At 37.1% G+C, this 22,306-nt stretch overlaps 1 protein-coding gene across 2 annotated transcripts; it reads right to left on the reverse strand.

The window, feature by feature from the left end:
• Window positions 1-257: 257 nt before the first annotated feature.
• Window positions 258-22,025, reverse strand: LOC142352911 (uncharacterized). Of its 2 annotated transcripts, none has more exons than XM_075405074.1 (6): window positions 21,865-22,025; window positions 21,158-21,285; window positions 20,551-20,739; window positions 14,917-15,068; window positions 14,145-14,349; window positions 258-516 (listed from the first exon to the last, which is right to left on the reverse strand). In XM_075405074.1, exons 2-6 carry the CDS (start codon window positions 21,267-21,269, stop codon window positions 338-340), a joined length of 837 nt encoding a protein of 278 aa, XP_075261189.1. In that variant the 5' UTR covers window positions 21,270-21,285; window positions 21,865-22,025; the 3' UTR covers window positions 258-337. The 2 variants fall into 2 exon arrangements, with proteins under 2 accessions (XP_075261189.1, XP_075261183.1); XM_075405068.1 differs by having other exon boundaries at window positions 21,158-21,290; window positions 21,865-22,024.
• Window positions 22,026-22,306: the final 281 nt, after the last annotated feature.

The raw sequence follows: 22,306 nt of genomic DNA on the forward strand, positions 1-22,306 counted from the left end.
TTTACGAAGGTTGGTAGAAGCTAAATTTCAAAAGTATTAAAAAAGACTTTCAAATAATGTCTTTTATCTGACAAGAGATTTTAGGACAGGAATTATGGCGACAGAATGTTAAAGGGATTGCACCAACTAGTTTTCAACTGATCCACTTAAACCTGCTCATTTTTCTAATATAAAATTTAGCTTTTCGAGCCAAATCTGTCACATAGAAATGAGTAGCTCTGTCATGAAGAATTACTATCCTAAAGACAGTAAAAAACTGACAGATATGAAAATATATTTTTAAAATGTCAGACATTAGTCTATTATTAGCTTAGTTGGAATTAATTTTCTCTGTGCTTCATCTTCTCTGAGGCAACTCCAGTCTCCGAGCTGCTTCTGCTCTGACCTTGGCCTCTGTCTGGTCCTGGAGACCCTGGATCTTGTAGGTGTATTTGGGTTGATTGAGGGCACTCTTCCTCTCATTAATATAACTCTCGTACAGATTGCGACCTCCTTGGAAAGAAGTTTGGTCACCAGCTGAAATAAAATGTTTGAAATCTAAGTAAGTAAATATGAAAAAACGGGAAAAAATGAAGAATATCCCCACAGTCGCAATTTGTATTATAAGGATGGCAAGCTTGAGGGTTTAAAAGTTTGATATCCATTTAATTAGGGGCCCGTATCTAACTCTAAGGCAAATTCAGTACTGAGTCAGATTCTAATACAGGTCACACTTTTCACTGAATTTGTCTAATTCAGAGTAAATTCAGTGATTCATTCTGAATTATCTTCTGATTCAGAAAACTACTGAATATTTTCTCTGACTTTAGCTCTGTTTCGGAGAAATTCAGTTAACAGCTGGCTCTGAATTCCCTGAACTGTTTCTGAGGACTGACCACAAAGATATCTATGAAATGCTTATTTGTGCTCTGATTTTTTGTGGAATTTTTGTGAAAGAAATTATTGGTTCTCGTTACATTCACAACGAGAGAATCTACGAGAACAATTGTTTTGATAATTCTCATTTTATGTATTTTTTTGTTTGGCTTAAGTTATTCAATTCTTCTGTCAGTCATTTGGGTTGTTTTCTAAATCTCCGTTAAAGTCTTTGGATTTCAATTCAGGACTTGTCTTGCTATTCTGTATAAGTTTTTATCCACCGTTTTAGTATCCGGATGTATCAGATCTATATTATTGTGCCCCGTACGCTGAGTGAAAGAAAACAGGTTCTATTCGGTCTCGCCCCCATGTTTTAATGGTACGTCTAGAGCTTGTGGATAAGTGTGAGAATTTGTATTTAGGCTGAGAAATTCAGAAACTACGCAACCATCCAATCACTACCCGTACCTAACTCCAAGTGAAATCCAGTACTGAGTCAGAGTCTAATTCAGGTCACATTCTTGCACTGAATTTGTCTGATTCAGAGCTAATTCAGTGAATCATTCTGAAAAATCTTCTGATTCAGACGAATACAGAATATTCTCTCTGAATTTTTTTTTCTGATTCAGAGAAACTCGGTCACAGTTGGTTCAGAAATTCTTCTGAATCAGTACTGAAGGTTGAAAAATCTCTAAGATTGTTCTGAGTCAGTACTGATTGTCACTGAGCCTTAGGTACGAGGGATGACAGAAAATGACGCTTCAAGTATTCACCTCATTAAAATAGTGGTAAAGTTTTTTGACTAAACCGGAGAAAAGGATGCATAGCATAAACAGTGAACATTTAACTCACTTGAAAAGTCCGAATTGTTTGAATTATGTTGAAACTAATAAGAAGAATACCAGTGAATGCAAAGTGGACATTTGATATTCGTAACATCAAGATCGGTGGCCGCCGTATTGGCTGACAGGGCGTTTAACCGACAACCAAAAAATGAGAAATTTAACCGACAATTTAAGTAAAATGAGCAATAAAACCTATTTTAAAGCTGTGATTGGCCAATTTAAAACACTATTTCTTAAGCGGACAAATATATCGCAGTCTTCTCATCAAATAGTGTAAGGAAGGTCTATCCGTGGTCGGACTGTATGTTACCGAATCTGGCCATGCCTCGCGGGCCATGGCCATGCCTCAGTGGCATGTGGGACTTGATATGATTCTATCACAACCGAACTACTGATATATGGACCAATTATTGACTTTTAATACCAATTATAATAAAACTGTCGGGTAAATTTTCCTTGTTGGCTAAACGTCCTGTCGGCCAATTTTCCTAGCACCATCAAGATCTTGATTATGTGCGAATGTTATTGAACCCTTTTCATGAGCAGGTTCTAGAAACGATTCAGTTCTTACTCACCTCTACCCGTACCTTGGGCTCAGTAACAATCAGTACTGATTCCGAAGAGTTTCTGAACCAACTGTGACGTGATTACTGAATTTCTCGGAATCAGAACAAAATTCATAGAAAATTTTCTGTATTTGTCTGAATCAGAATATAATTCAGAAGGATTCACTGAATTAATTCCTTGCAAAAAGTGATCTGAATTAGACTTAGTACTGGATTTCGATTGGAGTTTGATACGGGTAGTGATTGGATGATTGCGTGGTCTCTGATTTTCTCAGTCCAAATACTAATTCTCACAATTATTCATAAGCTCTACACGTGCCATTAAAACATGGGGGCGAGACCGAATAGAACCTATTTTCTTTCACTCAGCCTAGAGGGCACAATTATGTAGATCTGATATATCCGGATACTAAAATGGTGGACAAAAACCTATACAGAATAGCAACACAAGTCCTGAATTAAAATCCAAAGACTTTAACGGAGATTTAGAAAACAACTCAAGTGACTTACAGAAGAATTGAATAACTTCAGCCAAACAGAAAAAATACATAAAATGAGAATTATCGAAACAATTTTTGTTTTAGATTCTCTCGTTGTGAATGTAACGAGGACCAATAAAATTTCTTTAACAAAAAAATTCCACAAAAAATCTAAGCACAAATAATCTTTTCATAGTTATCTTTTAGGTCAGTCCTCAGAAATAGCTATTTGTTGTAAGAAACGGGAGCCCAGCACTGAGATAGGCTACAGATTTACTAGCAAATTTCTGTAAAAACAGTTGAAAAATTGCAGTCAAAGGCCAAAACAAAACAAATATTTTACATTTAGTTCTGAAAATAATTAAAACTGTAGTTACTTTCAAAGACACCAATTCAATTCAAACTAGCAATGTTGTTCGTAAAACAACAAAATGGCTAGCCAGGATGCTACAAAAAAAATTGGAGTATTTAAAAGCCAAATGGTGGACGTAAACTGATACGAAGACAGGACAAAATTCAAAACTAAAAATGAGCCAAGAATCCTCAAAATTGCTTCTGTAATGCCAAAATTTATTCATTGCCATATATTTAAGCTTTAAAAAATTTTGTCGCCCTCTTTAACTAAATTGAATTGAAAAACATCCAGCAGTTTTAAAAAAAATTGAAAATAGCAAAAATTAACAAAAAGTTGCAGTAATTTGTGATTAAAAGTTATCTGCGTCATTAAAGATTATTCATTATCCTAAATCTTTCCGTTGGTCAATAGCAATAAATTTGATAATTTTAAATTAAAAAAAAACTTGAAAACAAATTATTAGCAGAAATGCAGAAATGAAATGAAATTTCCAAAACTAAATAATGGCAGATGCTCAAAATCAATATTGTGTTGATAAAATTTTTCCTTTAATTCATTTTTTAGCCGCAAAAATGCTTCTCTACCCTATCAAAATTGAAAACAACTGAGAAATAAATAAACAAAATACTTGAAAAAATTAGCGAACAATGCTCCAACTCTGGCGTTAGAGATTGCAAAATCCAACAAAAAACATAAACCGACAAATGTTGGAAGAATTGCTCTTGAACGACAGGCTAGGCAATTAAATTCAGGGACTGTAGCCTAGCACAAGTTTTCTTTATGGGTGCAAAAAGATTTTTTCCCCACCTGGAGTCGACCCATCGACCTCCCGCTCCACAACCACACGCACTAACCACAGCGCTATGAATCAATTACTTTTACAATGCTGCAACCGGTTTTATATTAGTTACCAGCTTTACTTCGGAGCAATAGAGACAACTCAAAAATGAATAACGAAAGCGTGAAAAAATTGCCTGAGAAGTCAAAGAATGTTCTAGAAGAAAAAGGCAAAATTGTCAAGCGAAAAGTTTGCATTAAAAAAAGACACACACGTTTACAATAATGGCTATGAGCTTCGTTCAAGAGCAATTAATAGTATTATGACAAGCTGAGGTCCTCTATTGCAACTAAATACCCGCCGAGTTTTACCAGTTTATCACATTTTAAAAATTCAAGTTCATATAAAAAGGTGGGAGAACATCTTAGCAACTATGCAGTAACTTATTATCAATCGCTAAGGGAGGTTACCTGGCAACTTGGGCTTGAGAAACTCAATAGAACAATTTTTTTTATAAGTTTTGTTAGGAAATAATCTATTCTGCCCCCCCCCAGTGTTTTAACGCTCCCATTACAATTTAAATGTTGTTATGTAGCAATGAAGTATGTAGTAAAATGAGCAATAAAACCTATTTTAAAGCTGTGATTGGTCAATTTAAAACACTATTTCTTATGCGGACAAATGTACCGCAGTTTTCTCATCAATTAGTGTAACGAAGGTCTCTCCGTGGTCGGACCGTATTTTACCGCATCTGGCCATGCCTCGCGGGCCATGGCCATGCCTCAGTGGCATGTGGGACTTGATATGATTCTATCACAACGGAACTACTGATATATGGACCAATTATTGACTTTTAATACCAATTATAATAAAACTGTCGGGTAAATTTTCCTTGTTGGCTAAACGTCCTGTCGGCCAATTTTCCTAGCACCATCAAGATCTTGATTATGTGCGAATGTTATTGAACCCTTTTCATGAGCAGGTCCTAGAACCGATTCAGTTCTTACTCACCTCTACCCGTACCTTGGGCTCAGTAACAGTCAGTACTGATTCAGAACAATTTCAGAGGATTTTCAACCTTCACTACTGATTCAGAAGAGTTTCTGAACCAACTGTGACGTTATCACTGAATTTCTCTGAATCACAACAAAATGCAGAGAGAATTTTCTGTACTTGTCTGAATCAGAAGATAACTCAGAATGATTAACTGAAATAATTCATTGCAAAATGTCATCTGAATTAGACTCAGTACTGGATTTCACTTGGAGTTTGGTACGGGTAGTGATTGGATGATTGCGTGGTCTCTGATTTTCTCAGTCCAAATACTAATTCTCACAATTATTCATAAGCTCTACACGTGCCATTAAAACATGGGGGCGAGACCGAATAGAACCTATTTTCTTTCACTCAGCCTACAGGGCACAATTATGTAGATCTGATATATCCGGATACTAAAATGGTGGACAAAAACCTATACAGAATAGCAACACAAGTCCTGAATTAAAATCCAAAGACTTTAACGGAGATTTAGAAAACAACTCAAATGACTGACAGAAGAATTGAATAACTTAAGCCAAACAAAAAAACATACAAAAATTGAGAATTCTCAAAACAATTATTCTTGTAGATTCTCTCGTTGTGAATGTAACGAGGACCAATAAAATTTCTTTAACAAACAAATTCCACAGAAAAGCACAAATGATCATTTCATAGTTATCTTTGAGGTCAGTCCTCAGAAACATCTATTTGTTGTGAAAAACGGGAGCCCAGCACCGAGATAGGCTACAGTTTTACTAGCAAATTTCTGTAAAAACAGTTGAAGAAGTGCCGTCAAAAAACCAAAACAAAACAAATATTTTACATTTAATTCTGAAAATAATTAAAACTGTAGTTACTTTCAAAGACACCAATTCAATTCAAACCAGCAATGTTGTTCGTAAAACAACAAAATGGCTAGCCAGGATGCTACAAAAAAGTTCGGATTATATAGAAGCCAAAAAGAGGACGGAAACTGATACAAAGACAGGACAAAATTCAAAACTAAAAAGGAGCCAAAAATTCTCAAAATTGCTTCTGTAATGCCAAAATTTATTGCCATATTTTTAAGCTTTAAAAAGTTTCGTCGCCGTCTTCAACTAAATTAAATTGAAAAACAACCAGAAGTTTTAAAAAACAAAATTGAAAATAGCAAAAATTAATAAAAAGTTGCAGTATTTTGTGATTAAAAGTTATCTGCGTCATTAAAGATTATTCATTATCCCAAGTCTTTCCGTTGGTCAATAACAATAAATTTGATAATTTTAAATTTAAAAAAACTTGAAAACAAACTATTAGCAGAAATGAAATGAAATTTTCAAAACTAAATAATTGCAGATGATCAAAATCAATATTGTGTTGATAAAAATTTTCCTTTAATTCATTTTCTAGACGCAAAAACGCTTCTCTACCCTATCAAAAATGAAAACAACTGAAAATTAAATAAACAAAATACTTGAAAAAATTAGCGAACAAAGCTCCGACTCTGCCGTTAGAGATTGCAAAATCCAACAAAAAACATAAATCGACAAATGTTGGAAGAATTGCTCTTGAACGACAGGCGAGGCAATTAAATTCAAGGGCTGTAGCCTAGCACAAGGTTTCTTTATGGGTGCAAAAAAAAAGATTTTTTTCCCCACCTGGAGTCGACCCATCGACCTCCTGCTCCACAACCACACGCACTAACCACAGCGCTATGAGTCAATTACTTTTACAATGCTGCAACCGGTTTTATATTAGTAACCAGCTTTACTTCGGAGCAATAGAGAAAACTCAAAAATGAAGAACGAAAGCGTGAAAAAGTCGCCTGAGAAGTCAAAGAATGTTCTAGAAGAAAAATGCAAAATTGTCAAGCGAAAGGTTTGCATTAAAAAAAGACACACGTTTACAATAATTGCTATGAGCTTCGTTCAAGAGCAATTAATAGTATTATAACCAGCTGAGGTCCGCTATTGCAACTAAATGCCCGCCGAGTTTTACCAGTTTGTCACATTTTAAGATTTCAAGTTCATATAAAAAGGTGAGAGAACATCTTAGCAACTATGCAGTAACTTATTATCAATCGCTAATTAATGGAGGTTACCTTGCACCTAGGGCTTGAGGAACTCAATAGAACAAATTTTTTCTATAAGTTTTCTTTGGAAGTAATCTGTTCTGCCCCCCCCCCCCCCAGTGTTTTAACGCTCCCATTACAATTTAAATGTTGTTATGTAGCACGTTACTATGTGAAAAATAGCACGTGCGCCTGGGGCGTAAAAGCCCACTAAGCCGGGGGTCCAAAACAGAATAGATACTTTTCTTTAAAAAAAATTGTAAAGTTTGAATTATAAAAAGTTAAAAACCCGTTCATCGGCACTATAGACCCTAGAGGTTCTGCACAGGCTGGTAAACTCAAAAAAATTTTTTAAAAAAACTTGAAAAATGGATAATTTAGTATCAATTTGCGTGTTTTTTGCAGCACCAATTCATATATCTCACAGAAAGGCCAAAAAATGTGAATATGTCTTGCAGAAAATCTCTATTGGGCTTTGACAAACGTCAATAGGAGAGTGATCACAGTAAAAACCTGAAAAACTGCACCAATTTTGAATTTAAGAAATGACATTTTAACCTTCAATTATAGCCTAAGAGGCTTCAGCACTCTGAGAAATTGAGGGAATACTAAAGACAGCTGAGGCCTTCTATAGCAAATTAATGTCCGCCGAAGTTTACCTTTTTATCTCCTTTTAAAAGCTCAATTTCATGAAAAGAAATGGGAGACCATCCTAAAAAAAGAAAGGATACCAGTACAATCCAAAATTTTTGGTTTGTAAAAACAGTTGGCGTTAAAAAGACAAGACGTTTTAATAAACTTTCACGCGTGTTCAAGGCACAGGCATCGCGGATAATCCTGACGTGTATTGCTAATTTAAAGAAAACTTGAATTGTTTTGCTTCGCTGTTACTGTTCTCCACATCTTCACACGCTAATCTAATTTTGAAACCAGAGTAGCGAAAAATGCTGCCATTTTTGAGTAAATTTAGAGGACAATATTTTTGCCGTAGAGAAGTCATGATTAGCTATCAGCAAGAAAACAGAATTTTAATCGTCCTTAGATAAACACAGCATGCAGATGGCCGGATTTGATTCAAAATAAACTTCCATGCAGTAGAATTAAAAGAAACACGTACAACTTTGTGTTTTAAAAATAAATCTGTGCCGCAGAAAAAACTATGTCAATCTTCAGCGACAAATTGATCTAGTCTGTTCGTGTTCAATCGATCTGTAGAAGACTTTTATCATTCACCTTTGTGGTACGGTTGTACCATATCTGATAAAGTGTACTTAATCATTAGTTGTCCTTATGTTAGTTAAGTTACAAGTTGTTCACAAATATTCACGTAAGTAAAACTTTACCGCCGACGGTGAAGTCAAGTTTTCAGTTTGGTCGCACTTCAGTATTTATCAACTAAAAGATACTTTTCAATCTCTTAACTAAATCTCTGAAATTCAGTTGTTCCCAATCTCTCCAGTTTTGTCAACAGAATAGTTTAATAAGGATTCGAGACAGAATTCCACGTCACTAAAATAGTGTTGCTTTCGTAACACTATTGCCGAATAAAATTGGAAGCTCTAATTCTACACTTCACTAAATATAGTGGATTCGCACCTCAAATCCAACTTCACTAATTTATTGTGTATCTGTGGCTCAAATTCATATCTCAGTAGTAAGAGATATCACATGGCGCAGTCAGCAACCAAAGAACGTGCTCTTCTAGGAATAGACCCCTTTGGACGGCCAACTTTGGAACCCCCGTTGAGATGGGAACGTTAGAGAATAATTTTAAAACTGGCCTTAATTGCTAAAGAGGATATCTCGATTGATACATTACGAGAAGAACCCCCGGAAAAAGTTACTCTTCCCCGTGAACCTATCTACGAAGCAGATGTAGACAATAGCAAGACTCAAAGTGTAGGAGACCGCAGAATTCGGAATTCTGTTGTGCGGCCATAGACCATGGAAGTTTTGTGATAACAAAGCCGTCTCGCTCACCTACCTTACTCTTGGTATGGAAAGTCATCGAATATTTGGCTCCCGAGAACCAACTATTCAAATTGGTCAGATATCTACAAAAAAACATTTGGGAGGGTTTGATTCAGGTTTTCACCAAGCAGAGGAACATAACCTTTGACCGTTATACTGTCTTAACCCGAAAAAAATTTAAATGAGAACCGGTCTAAAAATTTTACGGATGTCTCCGTGAACTCTCTCTGAACTGAGATCTCGGCAGCCATGAGAATATATCATTCGAGATGTTTTTATTGTGAATATGCATGATGGTGAAATTCAGAGAGAAGCGAGATAGGCTAAAAAAGCCTTAGAAGCGGGGATGAATAATGAGATGGGTATCCAAAATCAGCTGAAGATGTCAGGAACAGTTGCTCATACAACTTCAAATGAGGTAGCAAATATGTCCATCAACAATATTCAAAATCCTTGGAACAGATTTCGACCCTCATCGAGTAAATCTACAATCTGTCCCAACTGTGGTTATGGATGGTCAGCTACCCATCGACAAAATTGCCCTGCTCGCGGAAAAAAATGCAAAACTGTGGAATTGCGATTCATTTTGCAAAAGTATGTAGAAAGACTAAACAACAAATCGGGCCAAAACCAAGAGTCAACAACGTAGACGATGCTATTTCTGAAGCTGCGACGGTCGGTACTTCCGCAACAGCAGGAGAGCAAGTAAACCAAATTGAGAAAATGTTCAAAAAACATAGTATTTATGATGCCAATTATGATTCTGGCGAATTATGACGAATTTGATGATAATTGTGTTGCTACAATCTCTGATAGTTAATGCAAACGAGTGAATGTGAAAATTCGCATCGGAAATACAGAGACGAAAACCTTAGTGGATTCGGGGAGCGTTTGCACTTTTATTAACAAGAGTCTAGCAAACGCAGTAGTATAGCATCGTCAGGAAAAATTTTGGATATAATCTCTGGAGATGCACAAACTCAAGACTTTCTCCAATGATTTAATCAAGACCATCCGAGTAATCAAAACATCAGTCAAATTTAACGATTGGGTAGCTACAAACGTCAATGTTACAGTTGTTGAAGATGGTCATAGACCAATAATTGGGCGAGATCTTTTCTCACAACTTGGAATATCACTCACACAAACTAAACAAGTCTCGAATGTTGAACAAAATCAATGTTTAATCAAGAAACAAATAGCATTCGACTTTTCTGGTCTAATCTCTCGAATTGCTAAATCATTGAAACACTCAGTTAAATCTAAATTTCATAAAAACTTTACATCTACACATTAAACAGGACGTCGAATACTCATTAATCTTCAACCCTTAGTTAACACAGAATTAAAAAACTATTAGATGAAAAATACATCATAATGTTGAATAGTTGTTCCGGTGAAAATTTCATTTCCCCAATAAATATCACAGTAAAAAGAGATAAAACAGTTAAATTGGCCCTTTACTCTAAAATTTTGAAAAAATCTATTCACAAAAAAAATATCAAATGCCTAACACCGATAACCTAATTGACACGATACAACAAAATTTAAATAAAAATGCATCATATGAAAAAACACATGTTTCAACACTGGATATGAAGTATGCATACAGTCCATCAAATTTAGACCCGGAAACTGCTCGGCATTACAGCTTTAATATTAATAGCGGTGAGGGTACCCGTACCTATCGCTTTATTACTGGGTTTTATGGGTTAACTGATCTCAGAAATCTAGATGAGCACAATTTGAGAATAAAGTTACCCAAATGTCACTTTGCTAAAACTGAAATAGAATGGTTGGGTTATAAACTTATCCAAACTGGAATCGCATCACTTGAAACCAAAACATCAGCGATTCTAAACCTAACAGCACCCAGAAATTTAAAACAATTAAGATCATTTTTTATAATCTGTTAGTTACCTTGGAAAAATTATCCCTAACATTTCTCAATTATGCCATTCACTTCGACCCTTACTTTAAAAAAACAAAAAATTTATTTGGAATGATGAACTTGAAAATCATTTCCAACATATTAAAAACAAAGTAGCAAACGCCACGGAAAACCCAGCACTTGAAATCAAAACATCACCGATTCTAAAATCAACAGCACCTAAACATTTAAAACAATTCAGATCATTTTTTAAAATCCTTTAATTACCTTGGAAAACTTATCCCTAGCATTTCTCAATTATGCCATTCACTTCGACCCTTACTGTAAAAGAACACAAAATTTAATTTGAATGATGAACTTGAAGCTCATTTCCAACATATTAAAAACAAAGTAGCAAACGCCACGGAAAACACACATTATAATGCATACCTGGAAACCCGAATCAAATGCCATGCATCTAGAGCCGTATTAGAGGCGGCATCAGAGCAGCGTTCACCAACAGGTTGAAATACAATTGCATTCGCGTCTCGTTTCCTGAACTCAAATAAGGAACGAGATATTATCAATGAATTAGAATTACTAGGAGTGGTGTGGTCTGTTGAGTATTTTAAAAATTACTTATTTGGAAAATCATTCACAATCCTTACTGTCCATCGGACATTACTTTCCATAATGAAGGAACAAAGATCTATCAAATCTTACAATAGTTGTTTTACCCGTTGAGTGGGTGGATCCATTATTACCTTTTGATTTTAACATTGAACATTTCCCGCCAACCAAATCAAAAGCAAAAGTTACAATCAAATATGATGAGGAATTTGCAGATGCAACAATTACCCGCATTTGTGACAAGATTGCAGCAATTTATATAAAAATATAAAAACCACACCACAAAACTGTTAATCACAGCACTTGAACAGCGTCAATTACACACATTCCACACGTGCCTCAATACCCCACCAAACAAATCATTCCAATTTGCTTTCTGCCTTAAACCTCCGCGCAAATCAGTTGCTTCTTTCTAACTCCGCAAACGCAGCACAAATCCAGCCTCTCCAAAATTCCAAAATGAGTAACTCAAATGTAATTCAACAAACACCTGCGACCAGCAGAGTAACCTTTCAATCAACACCTAATTCAGCGGTCAACTCCACCCGTTCTTCCAATGAGGGCCCAGCATTGCCGAACTTGGAACTCTCAAAGGAAGAACTTCTTGAGAACAATCTCACCCAACTGTTCACCAAAGGCTTCTCGGCGGTTCTCACGAGTAAAGATGCAGTTTTGAAGGAAGTGAGGGATTGCATCTTTCAAGATGACAAGCAACGTTGCAAAGAGATAAACCCTTACCTCCTGTCATATTTGAGGGACTTGCACGTCCGTTCAGGATGTGTCTGTTTGGATGAACGTGTTGCTATACCACACTCTATACAAGATGCGGTGCTCGAATCCCTTCATCTCAACCACTCATGCAGTTGGGGCATGATAAAATTTGGCCAATATGCATTCTGGCCTTATATGCATAGAGAAATCCTTAAAAAGGCCGCGCAGTGCAAACCCTGCACTGAGATTGGTAAGAACCTAAAACCCGTCATTCCAGCGTCGAAATGGCAACCTTTGCAAAATTGTTCTGAACCTAACGAAGAATTTCAATTAGACAATAGAGGACCAATTACGAGTGAAAAAGATCAAGATATACACTTCCTTGAATATATTGACCGATTTTCTAAAAAATTCCACAATAGAAGTTTTTGATAAAACTAATGGACCTAATATTACAAAATTTCTGGATGAATATATCCAAGAGGAAGCCCTGCAACCACCAGTCGTGGAAACGTCCTATGAGTTGCCAGTTGTCAGACTCCCAGCACCTCAACCAATCGGAACTTGGTTTCCGGATAAATATAACTATGCAGACTACAAACGCAAAATCAGCATGATTATTTCGATGCTGAAAATCAAATATAAACACTGCTAAATGCCTTGTCAGTAAACTGGAAATGTTAACAGTTATTTTCAGTCACAATTGTGCTGCATTTGCTCATTAATTTATGTTCTCTGTTTAAAATTAATTGTAAACGTAAATGGTTTACACTGTATTAGATTGAATTTGGAAAGCCTCTACAATTCCGTTGCACTTAATCTGTTTCAATTGTCATTGTAAGTGTGAGTACTAATTTATTAACTATAAGAACCTGCGGTTTAAAATTTGTCAAAGCCGTGGATATGTGGTACGGTTGTACCATATCTGATAAAGTGTACTTAATCATTAGTTGTCTTTGTGCAAGTTAAGTTACAAGTTGTTCACAAATATTCACGTAAGTAAAACTTTACCGCCGACGGTGAAGTCAAGTTTTCAGTTTGGTCGCACTTCAGTATTTATCAACTAAAAGATACTTTTCAATCTCTTAACTAAATCTCTGAAATTCAGTTGTTCCCAATCTCTCCAGTTTTGTCAACAGAATAGTTTAATAAGGATTCGAGACAGAATTCCACGTCACTAAAATAGTGTTGCTTTCGTAACACTATTGCCGAATAAAATTGGAAGCTCTAATTCTACACTTCACTAAATATAGTGGATTCGCACCTCAAATCCAACTTCACTAATTTATTACGTATCCGTGGCTCAAATTTATATCTCAGTAGTAAGAGATATCACAACTTTCATTATACATATAAGTTTCCTTGACCTTGAACTCAGTTAAATATTAACTCTTCCAGTTTTGCTTAGGAATAAAATGGAAAACAAAGAGCACCGCTATATAGTAACGCTCAGTTTACTGCTTCCCAATTTGGATTCTAATTATTTTTTTAGCTCTGCTACAAAGTTTTGCACAAATTGGTTAAACAATCGTTCTGAAACTACTATGCCAAACAAAATTGGAGAAAAATTTAGGTTTGCCTCGATTGCCGAATTAAAGCCGACATCCCGACTGCGCACCCATTGAGAACTCTTATATTTTTTGACCAATCCGATTTGTCGACCAATCACAATTAAGAGTGGGGCTCTGCTAAATCCCCTGCCGCCCAATACTTCAGCACTGGATAAATGATCCTGTTAAAGGCATTTCATTTGTTTTGAATATATTTATTTACCTCTTCTCGAGTACACATTACAAGAAATATCAGTTTTTTATGGCGCGGTTTTGCTCTTTAGCAGAAACAATTCTTGCGAACGCATTAAGAGAATAGTTTTTCGTTTGCAACGGGACTGCGCTAACTAGTTCATTTCCTCTATTTTGAAACCTAACGCATAAAGATTTGCGCAGTTCTCGTATAAGCATTTTTGGGCAGTATAGTGCGCTTTGGTGCTTACTTGGCAGCGGCTTCTGAGGTCTGGGCAGTCCCAAGGTGTGGTGTGGTCTGTCCCCGTGAGTCTTAAGCCATGTGGGGTCCCCCCTCCTCTCTTTGATCTCTTTCTTTGCCTCATAGTCCTCAAACTCCACTGACATGAGAGGAGTGCACATTGGGTTGTATGCATTGACTCTTGAGCGACACTTGTCAAACACGTCTTTCAGTTTCTGAACAACAATCAATAATGACAATTTCACTACAGAGCAAAGATTCCCCACAACTGAAGCATGCGAATCTAGTTGACATCAAGAGCTTCTATCGCCAACTTACTTGTGATCGATCACAAAAAATCACATCAAATTTTTGTAGTTTGCACCGCTTCAAAAATTTACCCAAAAACCTCCTTATTTATAACTTATAAACGTATAACTCCGTATAACTTATTAGTTGGTGCAGATGACAATAACTGTTCGGGTCTGATTGGAGGGTCAGATGAAATTTCAGCTAATAATTTGAAGGTTGAATATAAGTCATGAGTTAATTGCGCTCAAAACGTGTGTTTGGTGTGAGATATGAGCAGACCATTTTGTAAGACAAGCACTCAGCACTCCGAAAGCTTAGTTGCAATTAAGTCCACAATTCAATTATTTTCGGCGCTTGTCAAAACACATTTCTCAAATCAATTTAGCTTATTTTTACACTCGTCTCTAAACTACAATAAACACTTTGGAAAAGTCAAAAACCAGCACATTTAGCGCGTATTTCCTACAGAAATGGAATTGTTGTGTAGTGACCTGTGCATGTAGAGTGAGTTCATGAATGAAGTTGTGAACCAGGTGGTTGATGTATTCCTCAGTCTGTTTAGTCTCCTGTCTCTTACTCTCCATCACCAACTGCTTGTACATGTGAGTTATCCCTATCCCGTCTGTAGCCCAACTGCGCAAACCTACAATGTCAACACAAATTCATGTGACATTTGGGCTCAATCACCAAAAAGCATTTGCCGCAAAAGTTTATTTTTTTTAGAGTTGAATGCGGGGATTTTGCGCTAGAATTGCAGTTTTAAATCGTTAAAAATGCATTTAAAACAGGCCCAAACAAACTATCGGAACACTTTCAAGACTCTGACAGCTGTTCATACTTTGGCTGACGCTATTCAACTTACACTTAACCAATGCCGCCCAACTTTTGAATGCAGGCTGCGCCGGCCAGAACTTATACCGAAGAAAGAATCTTATACCGTTTCCAGACATGGTTTTGGCCTGGAAATCAACATGGCCAACTACGCTAGCTTTTATATTTTTCGGTTGATAGAAACAAAATAATTCGAGGCAAAGTTACGATTCTGGAGCGCTTCAAATAAAGGTTACATGGCTGTGCTTGAAGTCACTGAGAATATCTGTCGTGAGGAACCCGTAGCGGTTGAAAAATTAACCCAAAAGTTGCATCGGTTACGTTCCACTCAACTCGCTGCACATATGCCATTGTATTTATAAGACGACTGATATTGCTAGATTGTTACCACTGAAGAATTGTTTTCTTGCCTTCAGCCTGCGATATGAATACTGACGCAGGTATGTTCGTTTCAAGTTTTATATTTTCATCCTTTTGTGGGCACAGACTTGAAGAGCAATTTTGCTTTGCTAAGGCCATTTAATTACAATTTCTAGTTGCTTCAATCAGGTCGGTCCAATGACCCAATCGCTACTCTTGAGATGTTCAACGTTGATTTTGCTGATGCCAATATATGCAGGGTTGGGAATACTGCTCACTTGTTTCCACTGTAACACATCAGTTGCCTTCAGTATCTCAGCCACTCCGTTGCCTCAGATTTTTGTTCTTTGCCGTGGGAACTGTGTATTCGTTGCCATACTGTAGTTAAGTCCGATCAAAAACTGCAATTGGGTGTCTTCATCTAGTGTTCCTTGACAATATGACCTTTCAATTTCATTACAAAGACAGCTGCTTGCATTTTCAAGAGTGGTATTGAAAGATGCCTCATCTGTGCCACCATGCATTTTCCGATTACAAACGCTAAATGGCTGAGTAATCGTTTAGCTGAGAACGTAGATTGGCCACTGCACTGAAGTTAAGTTTTGTCCCTCACTGTGTTGAAGTGTTTTCAATCGAAGCTGGCTACAGCTAAAATAGGGAGTTGTTCTATCCACTTTTGGTATTCTACTTCAACGGGATCCATTTCGTTGTCCCAATGTTTTTAAGTCCATATGTTTGTCAGAATTTGACACATGAAAACACTGAATGGAGAATATAATCCAATTGTTTCAAACACTGAAGGTACAGGAGATTCCATTTTTGTTATGGTAGCCTCATCTTGTCCGATGGTAACTCTGCGGATCTGAAAACTATTGTCAGTGTGTAATTTTCCATTGGGACCCGATTAGGGATTATCCTGTTGTATTGTTGTATTTGGTTGGACGTCAACTTGTTTGGTTTTGCCGCTCCATTTCAGGTTTTCCATTATGGTTGCGTTTACTTTGTCATTGTTACTGATCCGTTTCTCCTTCTCAAATACATGATTCGAGACATTAGCATGTAGCTGATTGAGCACCTCGATAGCTTCTTCCGGTGTTTCTATTGATTTGATCAAATCGACCATGTACAAAAAGTGGTGAATTGCTTTAGCTGTGATAGGTTTTTCAAGTTATTTATTGATGCCGATTAAATAAGTAGTGTAAGTTGCGCACAATGTGAAATTTTGCTCCAATGACGTGGCGTTGGTTTTCGTTTATTAGCACCTGTTTGTTAAATTATAGTCTCCAAAGAAATCTCAGGAAATACCCGTCTTCTTCATGAACTTGCATTCGCTGAAAAATTTGTTCGATATCAAATGCCAGAGCTGATAGTTTTATACAAAATCTTAAACGTGTTCCACTCAAGCCAAGCAATGAATCAGGTCCGGTCAGTCGCTTTTCGCTGAGGCCTACTACTTTGTAACTCGATGAAGCGTTACAAACACCAAAAACTTTGTCGGTCTTTTTTGGATATAGCAATGCATGGTGTGGCAAATACCATTCATTACCCAAGCAGCCCTTGATTTCCGACTAAATTTTCTCATAATTCTTCTTTTCATGAACGTATGTATATATTAACTTCTGATACAAAATTTGAAGGTTTTGGTCATTTTACAACCTTCTCTCCAATAAGTACAGCTCAGCTCTGAGCTGTAACCAAGGCGGAGCAGTAATTGTTTGGTTGGTTTGACTGTGGTTCATCCCACAATATTCCCGCTGAATACCCTCTGTCAGTAGTTTCTGTCCTACTCCCAAGCATCTTTTGCGCTTTCAGTTCTTTCTTTGATTTACTAACTACCTTGATTGTGGAAGCGTGGGTTTCAGTATCCTACCATGTTTGGATAATTTCAGCAATTTTTATATCATCTGTTTAGGCGAAACACCAAGCAATTTATCTTCTCTTGCCTTTGATTGGTGTACTGACAACCCAAACTAATTCAGTCAGGACATTGACAGTTTCCTATCTTTTTCGTTCCTTTCAGTCTGATGCATTTTTAAGTTCATAGGAATCCCGACCCAAAATTATGCCAGCTTCGATCAAAGCTCAGTTGCGGTTCGGGAATTTGAAAGCAATCAAGAATTCCAAAAACTGTTTCAAAGCTCGTAGTAATAGCTCAAGTTTTTCGATGAAATTGACGGGTGTACAAACACTTCAAGCGAGTGCGAATTTGAATGCAGTCCTTTTGCTTTAAGAGGATTTCTTTCCGTCTTTAGATCCCTTTTCCGTACATTCCAGCTATTTTAGGCGTAAAGTCGGTGCCTCGAACCAGGAGGGCTTTGATCGCTGAATGATACCGTCGATCCAATACCGCTGAAAGCATATTCGTTCAGTAGTTATTTTGATCGGTCGTTGCTGCTTTTACATTGACCGCGTGATTTCCCTTGTCCCCTTTGTTTTTCTGAGCATAACAATGGGAGTTGGGTTTTGGTACTTCGAGCGTCGTTTTTTACTGTTTGTATTTCACCGAAATCGGTTTTTGCAATCTTCCGTAAATGCTGAAAACCCTTCATTCTAAAGTGTCCTTCCTCCTAACAACTTTTCAAGAACAATCTTTCGGACTATCTTGAATTTAAAACCACCATTTCTCGTTGAGATTTGGGAGTAATTTTGCTACTGCAAACTGAAGTTTTCAGATTGATTGTAAATTTCCTGACCGTCATAATTGTATTGCAGTAAAACATTGACAAAAACGTTTACGAACATTGATAAATTAATTAAAGTCGATTAATTCTGAGCTTTCACTGACTGTTGCCTGCGCAAGATATCAAGTTGAGCATCAACAATGAAATTTGACCGACTAAACGTTACATTAGAGACCACGCTGCGTGTAGTAGGAGCCTAAGTAACTCATACCCGATATAGGTGACCTCGTTTTACTACTTGAATGAGTCTTAAAGTGGCGCATTTTTTCTGGGTGAGAAATTTTAGGTCAACGCCCGGTAGCCATAAAGATTTTTTGACCACTCGGTCTATTGAAATGTAATGCCATCAAAAAGTAGTAGTTTAATTTTTAGTAGCTGACTGCTGCTGCGCGATTTAACGTGCAAACAAGTTTCTTGACAGTAAATCACCTGACGAGGTATGCTTTTGGAAGAGTCATCGGCTGAGTCTGGGTGTTTATTAACAAGGACTTCTTCTTGGTGCTCCAAATTAAGTGCCCCATTCTTTTCAAAAAGATTCAGCTCTAGCTCAAGCTCCGTTCTTTTCCTTTCGAACGCCATCCTTTCCATCTGGAGTTCGAAACGAAATTAATCTCCAATGGAGCAAGTTTCTCATTTTTCATTTACCTCCTGTTTGATTTTTGGAGCCGTTGTCTTGTTTTTATTGCCTTTCACTAGTGACTGCCTGGTAATTCGATCTTGTGGCTCTGATCTTTATTCGGGTGGTTCTTTTTCGTTCGTTGTCTGAAGCACTGAAATACTTTGCTGATTTGACATGTATTTTTGCTGATTTGACTTTGCTGATTTGCTGATCTGTCCTTCTGTATAGGTAACTAACCATTGTTTAGTTTGTTAAAAAAAATTACGTTTTTCTATTCGGTGAGAAATTCAAAGCACTTGGTTGGTCAAGCTGTGCTTGGAAATCGTTGCAAAATCCCTGAGTCCGCATATAAATTGTTCTGAATGTGACAACCATTGTTTCGAATTATACCGTACCCTTCTTGGGTTTTTATTCAGAGCTGGTCTGAGCAGGTCTCAATCATCTTATCTGGTTGCTATGACTCCGTTAACTAGTCACCTTGCTTCGGTGTTTAGGAAAGAAGCGTGATTCTTTAAAAATATTCGTGTATACACAAGAAGTTAACCTCGTAGTTGACTCAATATGTTAGACAGCAGTTTGTGTTCCGCTCTCGGTGCTGGCGGGCCAAGTGTAATGGCTCTCCTTATCAGTTGTGACGACAAATGCTTCACGCTGCCCAGTCCCTTTCAGCGGTTAAAAATATGTCCGGATATTTTGTTTTTGCAGTTAGCTTCTCCAACTGTATGTCTGCTATATTCTTACTGATGCTTCACATTTTGATTTTTTGACTATTCGCAATTCTTTGTTTTTCAATATCGAATCAGACTGGGTTGCTACAGATCAAACAATACGGGATCTCTATATGTACACCAGTTCAATCTGATTAGGAAACAAAATGAAGAACAAGAATAATGTCTAAGAATTATTGAGGCAACCGTATTTAAACTTAACCTTCAGTTCAGATTCGTTCGTCGTACTCCTAAATTGAATTACCAGAGGCTAGGGGTCGTAACGGTGGAATTGCAGTTCAAGTAATTCGTAGACACATGACAATAACAAATAATTTACTGCTCAAGGTTAAGTTTCAATACAAGACACAGTTACATTTTATTGCTCAAGAATATATAAAATACAAGGCACAGTTACAATTTTTTTACTGCGCAAAACAGTTTGCTGTTGATTATTTTGCCGTTTAATAGGAAAAAGACTTGTCACTCAGGCTGCTGTAGATGAATTCTCATGCTATGTTGCTGTTTTATTCACGATTTTTCTACTTATCACGTAACTTTTACTGTAACTATAACTAAAACGTTGTCTATTACTATGACCAAACAGTTGCTATGACAATAAAGAACACAAATGAACAACTGAACAAATGAGCAAGTAGACAAAAATGAACAACTAATACAAAAAGGTTTTTCATTCTCATTTTTTGCTGATGAATTCTCCCCTCTCAGTGCAAGTTATGCGAGCTCAGCCTGAACAAAAACACTCTACTATGACAGAAAAACAATAAATTATACAGAAAAATTATGCAGGAAAATTTTGCACTATACAATACAGACTTGACTAATCACTACTACCAACTCCCTCTCTGAGCAATTCAATTTCACCCGATGACTCGATTCTGTCCCGATTCTATTAGGATGACTGACCTTTTGCCTCCGTCTGTTTGTTGATGTCGAAATGGTGTCTATGGTAGTTGTTGACTGTCTCGTTGAAGTGCATATCGTGACATGCATACTGCACATCGTCAAGCACCTGACAGATCTCGTCTCTCTCCTTCTTAGTCAAGTAATATCCCAGATCCCACAGGAACGAAAGCAGTTCTTTTTGAAGTGTGTCTACCACGCAAACTGTTTCCTCCTATGCCGGTGATATAGTACATTTCTCTTAATGACAAGAAGTCCCCTACGGGTATAAAATATTGATGGGTATGCATAGCCAAGAATTTACAATAGACCCGTTTCAAAAACTACTGTGCAGCCAAAAAATATATAATTAGTTTGTTCACATCAACGTAAGCCTACGAGAACGAAAATCAGGATCGATTTCATTTGCGGAAAATCAGGATCTATATCCAAATAACACCCACTAGGTGTGTGTGTGTGTGTGTGTGTGTGTGTGTGTGTGTGTGTGTGTGTGTGTGTGTGTGGGCGGGGGGGTGGGTAGGGGGTAGAAAGGGAGAAGGAAGATGCAAGAATCTGTTTGTGTGTTCAGGTGAGATGGGGGGGGGGGGGGGGTTGAGGAGGAAAGAGATGCCTAAGACGTAGTGTGTGGTGTCGAATGCATGCACGTGGTCTATCAATGACTTGCTGTTGTTGCAGTGACTGATGCCCACTTCCCGGACCACCTCCTGTGCTGCTGTGCCCATTCTTCTCCTTCTTCTTCTATTCTTCACAATTAAATTCAACCAGATTCAATATTGACCAATGCGTTAGACACTTTATAAAGTAGGCTCTAGGAGCTGTTTTGACCCTCTTTGGCACAAACGGAAAAGATCTAAATTTTGGGATCTATTCTGTTTCCCCCCCCCCCCCCCCCCCTCGCTTAGTGAGCAAAAATCTTTTAGGACCCCCAGGCGCACGTTCTCTTTCTTACATAGTATCGTGCTATATAAGAACATATAATTTGTAACTGGGGGGCGTAAAAAATATTGCGGGTCAAAACAGAATAGATCTAAATTTTGTTTACCTGGATAAGAGGAAATTGTTCCAAGATATGAGTAATGACTCTGAATTTTATTAACGGGGCCTTATCTTCGAAAAACTGAAAAAGACAGAAAAATGTTCTCAGCATTTGTTTCGTAATCGTTTTGTTTATAACGAGTTATTAGTTTATAAAACACCAACCGGGAAAAAATAAAATACTTTGTCAAAAGCTTTTTTCTCTAAGGAGTTTGATCCAATTGAAGTCTAACCCCCTCCAGTTTCTGTAAAAAAAAATGGAAGTATTGGTGAAAATTGAACTTGGTTGTAGCTGTGAATGAAGAAGGTCTGCTGTTGTAACTGAAACTGATCTACACTGTAAAACAAGTATTAGCAGTAAGTAATGCTGTGTTATGCTTCGTTTTCTCTCTCAAAAACAAGCTGTGTTTTGATACACCACCGGATTAGAACAAAACGCACGTGCATGGCCATAAACATGTACACTATAGACTGTAGACTGGACTGGACCATGGCCACAGCTTCAAAATCAAGTATCCATTAGATCATCTCTATCTACTCCATCCCCATAACTTAATTATTAGGAATTTTGACATGCCTTTTTGTTTAAGTATGAGCATCTAAAATTGATCACAGTCTTTCACATCATAATCCCAAAGTATAGCACATCTAATGGTATATTTACGATAATGGGGGGCATTCCTTACATGACCACTAAGCTGGGGGGAGGCTATAATGGGAAAGA

This window comes from Convolutriloba macropyga, chromosome 1 (genome assembly GCF_964194025.1).
Source record: "Convolutriloba macropyga chromosome 1, txConMacr16.3, whole genome shotgun sequence".
NCBI lineage: Eukaryota > Metazoa > Xenacoelomorpha > Acoela > Convolutidae > Convolutriloba > Convolutriloba macropyga.